This window comes from Hyla sarda, unplaced genomic scaffold (genome assembly GCF_029499605.1).
Source record: "Hyla sarda isolate aHylSar1 unplaced genomic scaffold, aHylSar1.hap1 scaffold_149, whole genome shotgun sequence".
Lineage (NCBI taxonomy): Eukaryota > Metazoa > Chordata > Amphibia > Anura > Hylidae > Hyla > Hyla sarda.
Window position 1 is genome coordinate 124,408 of NW_026608123.1, and position 15,593 is coordinate 140,000.

Below are 15,593 nucleotides of genomic sequence, written 5' to 3' on the forward strand. Positions count from 1 at the left end.
ATTGTAAAGATGGAGTCCCCCATGCATTTGGATAATTTTAGTTTTGGCGACGACCTTGGAGAGGAACAAATAATAAAAAAGAAGAAGAAAAGGCAGAAAAAAACATCTGAGCAAGTAAGCTTGATTTATGTTCCTTTTGTGCACCCTGGGCCGGCTGCAAAGTCAGTTCAGGGTGCAGACCCTGGTAATCTGCCTGTCCCCCCTTCTGCAAATGTGGAGCGGGGCCAGAACACCGGGGATAATACAGTAAAGATGGGGGAAAGCGCTGACCTCGCTTGTCATAGTAGCGGGGCCAGCACCTGCAAAGATACGGCCAAGGGGCCGGACAGTGTTGCGGACAAGGTAGCATGTCCCCAGTTAGGGGATATTGGCGTTGCGGGGCACTCCTCTGCAGGTGAGGGGGGGAGTGTCCAGGTGGCAGAGGTTGGTATGGAGCTCGGGCGGCCGGGCAATTATAAAGACAAGGGAGAGGGCAGCTCCCAGAACAGGTCTGCCACTGCGGGGCACTCCTCTGCAGGCAAAGGGGGGAGTGTCCAGGTGTCTGGAACCGGAGCGCCATTCTCGGCGGCCCAGTCAGTGATGTCTGGCTCTTTTGAGTTGTGGCGCTGTGGTGGGGCTGCTGTGGGTGGAGCTGGCGGTGGAGGACTGGTACCACAGGAACATGGACATGATACAACCCATGCAATGTTAGTAGCAGTTAAAGAAATTGAAGCCGAGGTATTGGCGGAGGCCGAGGGCAAAGTATGCGACAAAGCAGCTTCTTCCGATATTTCTAAAGGGAAGACTGCTGCAAGGTTGAGTGTGCCCAATGAAGCCAATGATGCAAGTGTAAAGCCCGGCATCATAAAGCCAGCAAGATTATATCCCGGCCAGTCCAGTGCAGCTAGGCAGGAGGGGACAGGCACAAGTGTTATGTATAATGTTACTGCCTCTACTGTTGTTTCTGGGGGGAGTGGTGTCGGTCCGGCTGCCCCCCCGGTAGCGACTGCTCCAATAAGGAGTTATGCTAATGTCGCTGCTGGGGGTCCCAGGGGATCCTCATCTCTTAATCCAGGGGAAGGTAACTTGCAACAGCGCCTCCTGGAGGCTTTAAGGAGAGGGGATAGAACGCTCCAGGTAGAGGACCGGGAGGTCGACTTGTCTTTTTGGATAGAAAGACATGGACTTGGGGCATTCCGAGAGCATAATGGGGAGGTGGTCTGGTCCCCTCCAACAAGCGGGCAGGAGCGTGGCCGGAGGAATGTGGCCCGTCTGGTATGGAGAGGCGGTGATGCATGCCCTTCTAGGGCAAAAGTTGTGGAGCTTCTTTTCCAGATGGGATTCAGGGCTAATGACATCTTTGCTCTGATCCACCCCTTCGGTACCTCTGAGTTCGACATCAGTTTTGTGAAGCCAGAAGGGCTTGAGCTCTTTTGGTCTAATCACGCACTGGTGAAGGACGAGCCTGTCTGGCAGGATTTCGCTGTGAGGGCGGTATCCCGCCAGAGTTTTGTCAAGAAAGTGACCGTTCTGACACGTAACGAGTCTCTTTCTTGCTATGACATAATGACCTGGCTGAGCAGGTATGGGGAGGTGACGGACGTCCCCAAGAAAAATCTGGATGAACATGGCATTTGGTCTGGAGCCTGGACGTTTTCCGTCCGCCTCCGCCGTTCAGGTAACACTGTCGCACACATTCCATCAGCCGCCTTTCTCGGCCGCGATAGGATCCAAGTCTTTTACCAGGGACAGCCGAAGCTGTGCCACAAGTGTGGTGATCCCACACACTTTAGCGCAAACTGCACTAAGCAGATGTGCGCATTGTGCGGTGCGGAGGGTCATCTGGCTGCAACCTGTGGCCAGATTCGCTGCAACCTGTGTAGCCGGTGTCCCCGCTCATTCTCCAATGCTGTGACCACCCGGGATGGGGAGAGCAGTGAGGTTGCCTCATCTGGGGTGGGGACCAGCAGAGGAGAAGGGGCACTAGAGCCAATGAAGAAAGTTAAGAACAAGAGCCCCTCTAAGCTTAGGAGGGAGGAGAGGCGCAGAAGGAGCAGGGATCTTGAAAGTTCCCTGGTAGAAGGTGTAGTCCGGGATCCTGCTCCCGACACTGGCTCAGAGAAGACAGCTGAGGCTCTTGGGGACGCCGAGTTAGGTGAAGCGATAAGGAAACTTCGTAAAGAGGAGGCAAATAGGGCCATTTCCTCAAGTTCCTCTCAATATGAAAGTTTGGATGAGGAAGATGGGAAAGGGCAAAAGGAAAAACAAAAGTGCGGCAGAAGGAGGCAGGGCCAGAGGGTACTCAGGGCATCATCTTCCTCCTCCGGTGTTGCAGGTCAAGTGCCTGGGAAAAGCCTGACCAACCCCCCTCTGATCGTTCTATCCAATAGGTATCGGGCCCTTGGCAAGGTCTCTTCCCTTTCTTTGGAGGGGGAGGCTGAGAGTCTTTGTTCAGAGGCGGAGGAACCTCCGGGAGGTGCTGAGCCTGTTCCTTCTGAGGTAACTTCCTTGGGAGGGCAGGTGGCCCCTGGGTCAGGAGATGAGGATCGTGGGATGGATATGTCAGCATCCCTAAAGAGGTCTAAAAAGAAGGAAAGGGGGTCTTCTTCTGATGGGGAAGGGGGGAAGAAGAAGGGTAAGAGGTAAAGGGGATAGGCCATCCAACTCGATCACTCAGGATGGCGGCACTCACCCCATTGACGCTGGCATCCATTAACTGTGCCAGCATTAAGTCTGATATGGCTAGATTTGCAGCCTTTGATTTTCTCGGCCGAGTTGAAGCCGACATTTTGTATCTGCAAGAGACCAGGTTGTCAGATCTAGCCTCCCTGGTAAAAGCCAGGAGAGAGTGGAGGCGCGGCCCCTCCCACTGGTCTCTTGCGGCTGAGCCATATAGTGGGGTGGCGGTCCTTTTTACCGCTCCTGTTGAATGCAGACGGGTTATCGAGTTGGAAATGGGGAGGTGCCTGATCTTAGATGTCCTCATGAAGGGGCAAGAGCTCCGGCTCATTAACATCTACGCCCCACAAACAAAGTGGGACCGTAAAAGCCTCTTTATGAGGATCAAGCCCTTCCTTTTTACAAGTCGGCAAGTGATCTTTGGAGGGGACTTCAATACTGTCACGAGGTCCCAAGATAGGAGAGGCTCCAATGGTCCGCTGGCTTATGACAGTACAGCCCTCAATAGCATAGTTAGGGAAGCTCGCCTAGAGGACGCCCACATCCGGAGCCCCTCAGGCCACGCGGGTTTCACCTATCATCGAGGTAGCTGCAGGTCTAGGATAGACAGGTTTTATTTAAAGGAGGAAGCCGTCTCTTCCGCAGTGTCCGTGATTGAGGTGGAGTTCTCCGATCACTGTATGATTTTGTTTTCCTTGAATGTTTCAGAGACCCCCCGGATGGGTAAAGGTTATTGGAAGATGAATTCGTCCCTCCTGGAGGAAGCGGAGATAAGACAGTCCTTTGAGGATTTTCTTCAGAGTCAGGTACCTTTACTGGACCTTTGTAGTAGTAAGTCAGAGTGGTGGGAGATATTCAAGAAGCGGGTTGCGGGGTTCTTCCGCCAGCTCTCGAGCCTCAGGTCCCTGAATAGGTATCGCCTGTATCAGGGTCTGAGGAGGAAACTCGAGCTTCTCGTCTCGACTGGAGGTAGCCGAGAGGATATCTCCAGAGTGAAGTCCTTGCTGATGAGGTGTCAGTACGACAGACACGCATCTTTGGTTTTTGAGAGGGATTTCGGGAAGTACCGCTCGCCCGACCCTTACAGAAACTGTAAGATGTCAGTGAGTAGTAAAGTCATTTCAGGACTGATCGATAGTACGGGATCTCTGAATCGGTCCAGATCAGGGATCCTGGAGGTTGTCAGATCCTTCTACTCACACCTCTTGGGGAGGAAGGATCTAGATCGGGACAAGATGTCGGCTTTCCTGGCTGAAACCATTCCTGAGCCAGGGGTACACCCCTCTCTTGATGTTTTGGCAGAAGAAATCAGGGAAGAGGAAGTGAGACTGGCGATCGAGGGGCTTGCCCCCAAGAAGTCACCAGGTCCGGATGGCTTAACATCCGAGTGGTACAAGACCTTTAAGGAGTCTTTAGCTCCCCTCTTGACTGAGGTATTTAATGAGTGTCTCTCCTCGGGCACTCTGCCAAAGTCAATGAGGAGGTCGGCCCTGATTCTTCTCTCAAAGGGTAAAGATCCTAGCCGGATTGAGAATTGGAGACCCATAGCTCTTCTCAATACGGACAGGAAGCTTCTGGCCAAGATACTGTTTAATCGGTTGGTGAAGTTTGCACCCCGGCTCCTTTCGGGGGCCCAGCACTGCTCTGTTCCGGGCCGAAGCACCTTAAGTGCTGTCCTCAGTGTCAGGGAGGCAGTGGAGCGGAGTAGTGCGGGTCTCTGGAAGGGGTACTTGTTGTCCCTGGATCAGGCCAAAGCATTTGATCGGGTGAACCACGAGTACCTCTGGTCCGTCCTCCTGAGATATGGCTTACCGAGTACTTTTGTGAATTGGCTTGTCACCATATATGCAGGGGCAGAGAGTTTCCCACTGGTGAACGGTTGGTCTGGCCGCTCTTTTGAGGTGGGGTCCGGAGTCCGTCAGGGTTGTCCTTTGAGCCCGCTGTTATACGTGTTCGCAATCGATCCCTTCGTCCGGAGGGTAGATTGTGGGCCGTTAGCGGGAGTCGGGATGAGTCTGGCGGAGCTGGATGTCGCCCAGAGAGTGGTGGCGTACGCTGATGATGTCACCATTTTCGTCTCCTCGAGGGTGGAGGTCGAGGTGGTGATGTCGGAGGTGAATCGTTACTCGGAGGCATCCGGGTCCAAGATCAATCGGGATAAGTGTGAAAGTCTCTGGCTGGGAGGGGGGGATCCCACGTTTGATCTCCCGGACACCCTTCCAGGGCTCCAAGAGTCAGCAAAAGTTTTGGGCATCACATTCGGCCAGGATGATTATCCCACCAAAAACTGGGACGGTAAGCTCCAGGATGCCACTCAGAGGGTGAACCAGTGGAAGGGTTGGTCTATGACCCTCAGGGAAAGGGTACACCTGATCAAATCGTACCTGCTCCCCTTGTTTATCTATCTGGGCAGCGTATGTATCTTGCCAGAGGCTTACTACACTAGGATCTACAGCCTGTTTTTCCAACTGTTATGGGGGAACAGGTTGAACCTAGTCAAGAGGGAGGTTACGTACCGCACGAGGAGACTAGGGGGTTTATCTATGGTAAACCCTGTGGTGTTCTTAACGAACACCTTCTTGAAAGCAAACATCGCAAACCTCTGGAAAGAGAGGGCTCCTCCGTGGGTACTCTCCTGCAGGGAGTGGTTTCGGCCTTTCTTCCAGGAATGGGAGACAGGAGGGCAAGTGAAGGACCTCCGTACACCACATGGATATCTTCCGGCTTACGCTACCCCGACTCTGAAGGCGTTACGTCGGTGGGGTCTGGGAGTGTGGGAGATCAGGACCCAGTCAAGGCGTTCCCTTGACAAACGGGTTCTGTTGACCCACTTCCAGAAGCCTCTGGCGCTCAGGGACTGCCCAGGTCGGGATCTGAGGGTTGGTTTAAGTCTTTTGAACTCGAAACGGATCCCCCAGAAGTTTTGGGACTTGGCCTGGCGCTGCTTTCAGGGGAAGCTATGTGTAAGGGACAACCTGAAGTGTAGGAGCTCTGATGACCGGGACTGTCCCCGAGAAGAGTGCGGGAACACGCTGGAAAGCATGGACCACTTCCTGCTTCATTGTCCCTTTAATATAGGGGTCTACAACCGGGTGGGCGCTTCCATCGGCTGGAGTCAACTTGCCGGCCTTGCCTATCCGGAGTGGGCTTATGGAGCATTCAAGATCCTGGGTGGCCGAGATCGGTGCACATTATTTTTAGTTAGCTTAGTGGTTAGGTACCACACGTGGAATGCACGGTGTTTAGTATCTACACAGCGAAAAGTCCTCTCCGAGGTGGAGGTCTGTAGGAACATCACTGGTGACCTCGGGAAGATCAGGTCTTTAGAGTATGGCAGATTGGGTACAAGTAGGGCTTCTCTCCTATGGAGAGGGTTTTCATTTGATGTGCCCTAGATGCTGAACCCTTTGGGGGAGGCACCTTAATTCTGGTTAGGGATAGAGTGGTAGGGTCAGTGTAGGGTCAGTGTGTAGGGACAGCTTAAACTTTAGGGGCAGCGATAGTGTGAGTCTAGGGAAAGTAGGTGAGGGATAGGTTTAAAAATTATTTGGTATCTGGTCTGCCATACTCTGATCCCGGTGGAGGGCTGGCGCATATCACCTTTAGCTTTTTGTTTTGTTTTAGAGAAATGAGTGTATGAAGGGCTTGCAGGTAACTGAACTTGGGCCTTACAATTGTTATGTTATGTATATAGTAATGTAGTTATAAGTATAGTTATGTTATGTATATAGTTATGTTTATGTTAATAAGTGTATAGTATGTGTTTAAGTAATTATGTTGTGTGGCAAACCTTTTGGTGGCATGGCTGAATAGGCCTTGCTTTTACTTTCTTGTATATATGTATATAGGGGGCTATAGAATAGGTTGGGTGGGGGAATGGGGGGTAAGAGGTGAGCTGGGTGGAGCCATTGATGAACAATATTGGACTCCATGATGCCCGGCTCCTGGTGTGGATTATGGACTGGACTGGACATTTATACCATCTCATGGCAAGAGGGGCTGGAGGGGCTTTGGGATTAGATAGTGAAAGAGTTGTTATTGTTATTCATTTACCTGTATTTCTGTATTTCCGTATATGTATGCTTATTAATGTTTAGTTACCTTTTGTTTTAGTTAAGGCAGCCGGATCTATTTGTTTTGAATTTTTTTTTTTTTTTTTTTAATATATATTAGGAGAGGATGGGTATGAGTGTGATATCCGCTAATGATGGTGGTGAGGATGGGTGTGAGTGAGTGTGGGATCGGAGGGAGGGAGAGAGAGAGAGAGAGAGAGAGAGAGAGAGGGAGAGAGGGAGAGAGGGAGAGAGGGAGAGAGGGAGAGAGAGAGAGAGAGAGAGAGAGAGAGGAAAAGGAAAAAAAAAAAAGTCTATGTATGTTTATATGTATGTTTATATGTATGTTTATATGTATATTTATATGTATGTTTATATGTATGTTTTGTCTGTAATGTATCTGCTGCCTGTTAGTCAATATTTTCATTATGTCCAGGTTTGGACGGCTTTTATTTCCTATTGCCGGGCATGGCAGAGTTTTTGTTTGTGTATTTGGTGTGAGTTTGGTGTGATGTATGGTGTTGGGGTACACATATTATTTCATTAGTTTATATATACGTGTACGTAATTAGTTTTAGTTGAAACTGGACTGGCTGGTAAAAGTTTAGTTTTTGTTAGAATGACAATTTGTCTTATTTTGTTTCATATTTATGGCGCATGTAAGCTGAGTTTATGTTATGTATTATTGATTATGTCTGTTATGTTTTAGATTTTTATAATAAAAAGATTTACAGGATATAAATCGAGATTTTCCTAGCTTGTGACGGAAAATATTAGTTATATGAAGACAGGAGGCGAGTATCTTAAGACGATCTCCCTGTTAGAACTAGGGCATACCGGGATACAGCAAGCAGTGCTGGGGGTGCATTAGTACAGTGCTGTTACCGTATCCAATATCCATGCGTCTGACGTAATCGCAGACCAACCGTGGATAAAATACATCAGTCTGCCTCCTACCGGGATATGGGACTGGGAAAGGAGGGGTGTACTTACCAGTCGACGGACGGGATCGGGGGTAGCCTCTGGCACCGCGTCCTCTCCATGGCCTTCCTCTAGGAGGAAAGAACGGTGTGGGTTGCGCCATTGGAAGCGGGTAGGAGGGAGGAGCCTGAGCGTAGTGAGCTGGAGCTCTGGGTGGTGGCCTATAGTAATTTGATCGGCCGGCAGATCGGCCCCTATTTCTGCCAGCCCTGGCAAAAACCTTGGATGAGGTCCCTGACTTTTTCAAGGATGATTGGGCTTTGTCCAAGGAAGTAAATAACCCCACAAACTTGTTAATATCTTTTATGAGGGTGTCCCCGAAAAGCATGCCCTCGGCTGAGGGACCCGGTTCAGATTCCGCTAGATGGGATAGCTGGGGGTCTAATCTCATGAGGATGGACCTACGCCGCTCGGTCGCACAGGTGGTATTGGCGGCTCCGAGCATACAAATGGCCCTTTGGGCCCAACCTCTAAGCTGATTGAGATCTACTGGTTGGCTGGATGCAGCAGACTGTTCTGACAGGTCTAAGATCTTAGTCAAAGGTCCCAGAAGGTCTAGTATACGGTCTTGTATGGATTTGAAGGAGCGTTCAATGCCCTTTTTTGGGAATTTCCCATTTTTTGTCAGATACTTCATGAGTATCGGGTCAACCTCCGGGGTAACAACTACTTTCCTTGGTATGGAGGGTCTAGGGCATTCTGCCCTCAATTTATTTCTATTTGCCCTCTCTAGTGGTCTTCGGGTCCAATGTTCTACAAAGTTGGACACTTGTGGGAGAGGGGCCCAATCTCCGGAGCGAGGGTGTGAGATCGCCTCCGGGTCAAAGAATGGCTCCCCGAGGGAGTCCAAAATAGGGTCACCCTGGGTGTCAGGGTTAACGTTATTGGGTAACGTCACTGTCCCACCTTCCTCATCATTATAAGCAGACTCTGCGGAGGACTCAGAGCTAGCGGACGAATCTTCGTCAGTGGAGTCCACATATGAATCAGGCTTGGCCCGCCTAGCGGATCTGTGCCTCTTATTAGTTGTCTCCTCGAGGCCCGAGGGTCGTAGAGAGTCTGGAGGTAGTGTGGGTTGTCAGGCCCTTGTGGGGGCTGCCTGGAGCATGGATTGAACTTCCCCTGCCGGGGAGTCGTAAGCAGGCATCAAATGCTTGCGTTTGTGGGAGGATTTTCCTCTTTTAATTGTCGGATCAATGGCAAAGGCTGGCGGCCCTGAAAGGGGTGGTACCGTTTGTTGAGAACCGGATGGCAACGCAGCGGACGCCAAAGCCGCCTGAACTGATTTACTGATCAGTTCTTGGATTTGTACCGCATTCATGAATTGAGTAGCCTCGCCTGCGGATGGTAAGGCGTTTGAATTGGCTTCCTCAGACATATTTGATTATGGCAGTAATCAGTAGATGTACTGTCAATATTTTTTAAAATCAAGCACTGTACTAATGCACCCCCAGCACTGCTTGCTGTATCCCGGTATGCCCTAGTTCTAACAGGGAGATCGTCTTAAGATATGAGCCTCCTGTCTGATATATAACTCAGGATCAGTACAGGATAAGTAATGTAATGTATGTACACAGTGACCTCACCAGCAGAATAGTGAGTACAGCTCTGGAGTATAATACAGGATATAACTCAGGATCAGTACAGGATAAGTAATGTAATGTATGTACACAGTGACCTCACCAGCAGAATAGTGAGTACAGCTCTGAAGTATAATACAGGATATAACTCAGGATCAGTACAGGATAAGTAATGTAATATATGTACACAGTGACCTCACCAGCAGAATAGTGAGTACAGGTCTGGGGTATAATACAGGATATAACTCAGGATCAGTACAGGATAAGTAATGTAATATATGTACACAGTGACCTCACCAGCAGAATAGTGAGTACAGCTCTGGAGTATAATACAGGATATAACTCAGGATCAGTACAGGATAAGTAATGTAATGTATGTACACAGTGACCTCACCAGCAGAATAGTGAGTACAGCTCTGAAGTATAATACAGGATATAACTCAGGATCAGTACAGGATAAGTAATGTAATATATGTACACAGTGACCTCACCAGCAGAATAGTGAGTACAGGTCTGGGGTATAATACAGGATATAACTCAGGATCAGTAGAGATACCCCATGTAGCTGTGGATATAGGTTTCCTTTTATACTTCCTGTGTTGTGTCTGTATTGACCTGGATGAAGGTGTCGTTATCTATAGGACGTGGCAGGAATGAGATGGCAGCCGTCTCTGCACTGGTGACACCTTAGTGATATTCTGACATGATATAGTGTCCAGGCTGCTCAGATGCCGCCATGTGGTGTAGTAATCGTCTTGTCTTCTGCAGAATGAACTGGTTCACACAGACGTCATCAGGTTGTCAGTGGAAAGATCTACGCAGGACAATGTGGAGGGGCTCCAGCTGCAGACACATGGTACGAGCACTCAGGATCAGTGCTGGTTATAGTGATACTAGCAGAGTGCCCAGCATTGTCTGGTCTTATTAATTATCCTTGTGAGAGAGGAAAAGCAACAATAATGCTCTAGTCTTCATATCCCGACCTCATATCTCATCCTCATAGCTCATCCTCATATCCCGACCTCATGTCTCATCCTCATATCCCGTCCTCATATCTCATCCTCATATCCCGACCTCATATCTCATCCTCATATCCCGACCTCATATCTCATCCTCATATCCCGACCTCATATCCCGACCTCATATCCCGTCCTCATATATCATCCTCATATCCCGACCTCATGTCTCATCCTCATATCCCGTCCTCATATCTCATCCTCATATCCCGACCTCATAGCCCGTCCTCATATATCATCCTCATATCCCGACCTCATATATCATCCTCATATCCCGTCCTCATATATCATCCTCATATCCCGACCTCATATCTCATCCTCATATCCCGACCTCATATCTCATCCTCATATCCCGACCTCATATCTCATCCTCATAGCTCATCCTCATATCCCGACCTCATATCCTGTCCTCATATCTCATCCTCATTGCTCATCCTCATATCCCGACCTCATATCCCGACCTCATATCCCATCCTCATATCTCATCCTCATATCCCATCCTCATATCTCATCCTCATATCTCATCCTCATAGCTCATCCTCATATCCCGACCTCATATCCCGTCTTCATATCTCATCCTCATATCCCGACCTCATATCTCATCCTCATATCGTGACCTCATATCTCGACCTCATATCCCATCGTCATATCCCGACCTCATATCCCGTCCTCATGTCTCATCCTCAAATCCCGACCTCATATCCCGACCTCATGTCTCATCCTCATATCCCCTCCTCATATCCCGACCTCATATCTCGTCCTCATATCCCGACCTCATATCTCATCCTCATATCCCGACCTCATATATCATCCTCATATCCCGACCTCCTATCCCGACCACATATATCATCCTCATATCCCGACCTCATATATCATCCTCATATCCTGACCTCATATATCATCCACATATCCTGACCTCATATATCATCCTCATATCCCGACCTCATATCCTGAACTAATATCCTGTCCTCATATCCCGACCTCATTTCCTGACCTCACATCCTCACCTCATATCCCAACCTCATATCCCGTCCTCATATCCTGACGTCATATCCCAATACAGCACTGATAATTCTGATATTATCTGTACACACTGGTTATACTGATATTATCTGTACAGCACTGATTATACTCATATTATCTGTACACACTGATTATACTGATATTATCTGTACACACTGATTATACTGATATTATCTGTACACACTGATTATACTGATATTATCTGTACACACTGATTATACTGATATTATCTGTACACACTGATTATACTGATATTATCTGTACACACTGATTATACTGATATTATCTGTACACACTGATTATACTGATATTATCTGTACACACTGATTATACTGATATTATCTGTACACACTGATTATACTGATATTATCTGTACACACTGATTATACTGATATTATCTGTACACACTGATTATACTGATATTATCTGTACACACTGATTATACCGATATTATCTGTACACACTGATTATACCGATATTATCTGGACACACTGATTATACTGATATTATCTGTACACACTGATTATACTGATATTATCTGTACACACTGATTATACTGATATTATCTGTACACACTGATTATACTGATATTATCTGTACACACTGATTATACTGATATTATCTGTACACACTGATTATACTGATATTATCTGTACACACTGATTATACTGATATTATCTGTACACACTGATTATACTGATATTATCTGTACACACTGATTATACTGATATTATCTGTACACACTGATTATACTGATATTATCTGTACACACTGATTATACTGATATTATCTGTACACACTGATTATACTGATATTATCTGTACACACTGATTATACTGATATTATCTGTACACACTGATTATACTGATATTATCTGTACACACTGATTATACTGATATTATCTGTACACACTGATTATACTGATATTATCTGTACACACTGATTATACTGATATTATCTGTACACACTGATTATACTGATATTATCTGTACACACTGATTATACTGATATTATCTGTACACACTGATTATACTGATATTATCTGTACACACTGATTATACTGATATTATCTGTACACACTGATTATACTGATATTATCTGTACACACTGATTATACTGATATTATCTGTACACACTGATTATACTGATATTATCTGTACAGCACTGATTATACTGATATTATCTGTACACACTGATTATACTGATATTATCTGTACACACTGATTATACTGATATTATCTGTACACACTGATTATACTGATATTATCTGTACACACTGATTATACTGATATTATCTGTACACACTGATTATACTGATATTATCTGTACACACTGATTATACTGATATTATCTGTACACACTGATTATACTGATATTATCTGTACACACTGATTATACTGATATTATCTGTACACACTGATTATACTGATATTATCTGTACACACTGATTATACTGATATTATCTGTACACACTGATTATACTGATATTATCTGTACACACTGATTATACTGATATTATCTGTACACACTGATTATACTGATATTATCTGTACACACTGATTATACTGATATTATCTGTACACACTGATTATACTGATATTATCTGTACACACTGATTACACTGATATTATCTGCACAGCACTGATTATACTGATATTATCTGCACAGCACTGATTATACTGATATTATCTGTACACACTGATTATACTGATATTATCTGTACACACTGATTATACTGATATTATCTGTACACACTGATTATACTGATATTATCTGTACAGCACTGATTATACTGATGTTCTCTTTCTTTCCATGCAGGCAGCGGCACGTCCTTCGATTTCCACAGACAGATCGATTACCTTTTCCTGGTCGGCACAGAGGAAGGGAGGATCCATAAGGTATCAGTCATGGCCACCATCTTTATTTTAATACTTTTTATTTGTTTGTGGATCATGCACCCAATTCTTCATTCTACAAGGAAATTTGGTCATTCCTGTTTCAGCTTCATGGTCACAGACCCCAGAATAGTCTCCCATTTATGACAGTAATGCCCAATTAATTGGATCAAAGTCTGGAACATAGCTCAGGGGGTTATCACCAGGTAAAGCTGGAGCCCCCCATATATAGACCACCAGGACTGCTCACTGTTTGTACTGGTGACCAAGATAAGAGGAGTCACTTCAGGAACAGATCAGAGCCCAGTGTCTGAGCATCCAGATGTGGTGGTAGCTTGATCCACTTATGATACGGGGAGAGAGGAGGACCATAATACCCTTCACCCAGGTGCCAACAAAGCAACAACTCTGCCCAGTCAGGGCACCAGGATGCTGTATATGGCATAGTCTATTTTCAAGTGTGCAAGTAGGGTACCATCCTAAATGATCTAGGGGAACCCACTTTTGTGACCTGCTCTAACTCATACGACCCAGACACTGATAAAGGGTCCAACATTGTGGTCTTAAAGAAGTCCAGCGGAAAAAAAAAAGTATAAGTATGTATAAGTGTCTGATCGCGGGGGGTCCAACCGCTGGGACCCCCCCTTGCGATCTCCTGTATGGGGCCTCGGCTTTGCTCTGCTAATGCACATTTCGTTCCTAGCACATCAGCTGGTCGAAACACGCCCCCTCCATTCTTCTCTAGGGGAGAGGCGGAGACACACGAACGCTGTGCGTCCGCCTCCCCCATAGAGATGAATGGAGGAAGTGTGTTTTTGACCTGGTGACGTGCTTGGTGCAAACCGTCATTTCCAGAGCTTGGACTGAGCCGGGGCCCCATACTGGAGATCGTGGGGGACCCATCAGTTGGACACCCTAGCCCCCCCCCCCCCCCCCTCCACGATCAGACACTTTTCCCCTATCCTGCACATAGGGGATATTTTTTTTTTCCGCAGGACATCTTCTTTAAAGGAGTACCCCAGGATCTGAAAACGTATCCCCTATACTAAGTATAGGGGATAAGTGTCAGATCGCGGGAGGTCCGACCGCTGGGGACCCCCTTGATCTTACATAGCGGGCCCCGGCAGTCCGCAGAAAGGGGACGTACAAGTATGTCCTGATGCGCTGGTGCTTCGCGCACTAGGATGTATATTCACGTCCTGTACATGACCCAAGCACTAGTGTGGTGCTCGTGTCATGCACGGCAGGTCCCGGCTGTTATCAGAAGTCGGGGACCCGCTGGTAATGGCGGACATTCGCGATCGTGCTAAAGTCTGCAATTAATCCCTCAGACTTGGCATCAGCGGCAGTGCAGTGATTGTAATGGCTGATGTGATCACCCGCGGGGATCAAATCAGCCAAGATGGCTGCCGCTCCCCCGAGGTCTTCTGATCTGATCTGCCTTCCAGCAGACCAAGAAGTAGATTGCCGATAATAATAATCGGTGCTATGCCTATGCATAGCACTGAACAGTATTATCAATCTAATGATTGCCATAGATAGTGCCATAGATAGAGCACAGAGAGTTAAAAAAAAAAGTAAAAAAAAAAGTTTTAAAACAAATTTAAATCACCCCTTCTCCCTATTTTACTCAAAAAAAGCATTGAAAAAATTATTAAACATTTTTGGTATCGCTGTGTGTAGAAATGTCCAATTTATAAAAATATAATGTTAATGATCCCGTACAGTGAATGGCGTAAATGTAAAAAAAATAAAAATAAAAAATTCAAAAGTGCTGCTTTTTGGTAGCATAACATTCCCCAAAAAATGTATAAAAAGTGATAAACACAAAGTTACATAAACACAAAAGTGGTACTAAAAAAAACTACAGGCGCAAAAACATGGTGCAAAAAATCACACATCCCAGTATAACTGGAAAAGTTAGATGTGATCAAAATAGGGCGATTTTAAACATAGTGATATTGTAAAAATAAGTTTGACATTTTTTTTAAAAGCGGCACAATAATAGAAAAGTATTGTAATCATGGGTATCATTGTTACCATTAAGTGTACAGCATGAAAACAAAACCCTCCAAAATTTGCTAAATTGAGGTTTTCATAAAAATTTCCTCACACAAATAATATTTTTTGGGGTTTGCCGTACATTTTATGGTAAAATAAGAGGTGTCATTACGAAGGACAACTGGTTGCGCAAAAAACAAGCCTACATATGAGTCTGTAGATGAAAATGCAAAAATAAAATGGGCTTGGTCCTTAAGGGGTTAAAGTGGTATTCCACCTTTAGGGTATGTTCACACATACAGGATCTGCTGCACATTCTGCACATGTTTTGCTACCCATTAACTTCAGATATACAGCAGATCCTCTATATTTAAACATACGCTTAGG

At 46.3% G+C, this 15,593-nt stretch overlaps 1 protein-coding gene across 2 annotated transcripts in view; it reads left to right on the plus strand.

Annotated features, from left to right (window-relative positions):
- The window catches only part of DNAI1 (dynein axonemal intermediate chain 1), a 201,856-nt gene that overhangs the window by 58,493 nt on the left and 127,770 nt on the right, over positions 1–15,593 (plus strand). For both annotated transcript variants that reach the window (XM_056552268.1, XM_056552269.1), the window contains exons 16-17: positions 10,040–10,127; positions 13,129–13,208. In XM_056552268.1, coding sequence (XP_056408243.1) covers positions 10,040–10,127; positions 13,129–13,208 — 168 coding nt within the window. The remainder of the gene's footprint in view (positions 1–10,039; positions 10,128–13,128; positions 13,209–15,593) is intronic.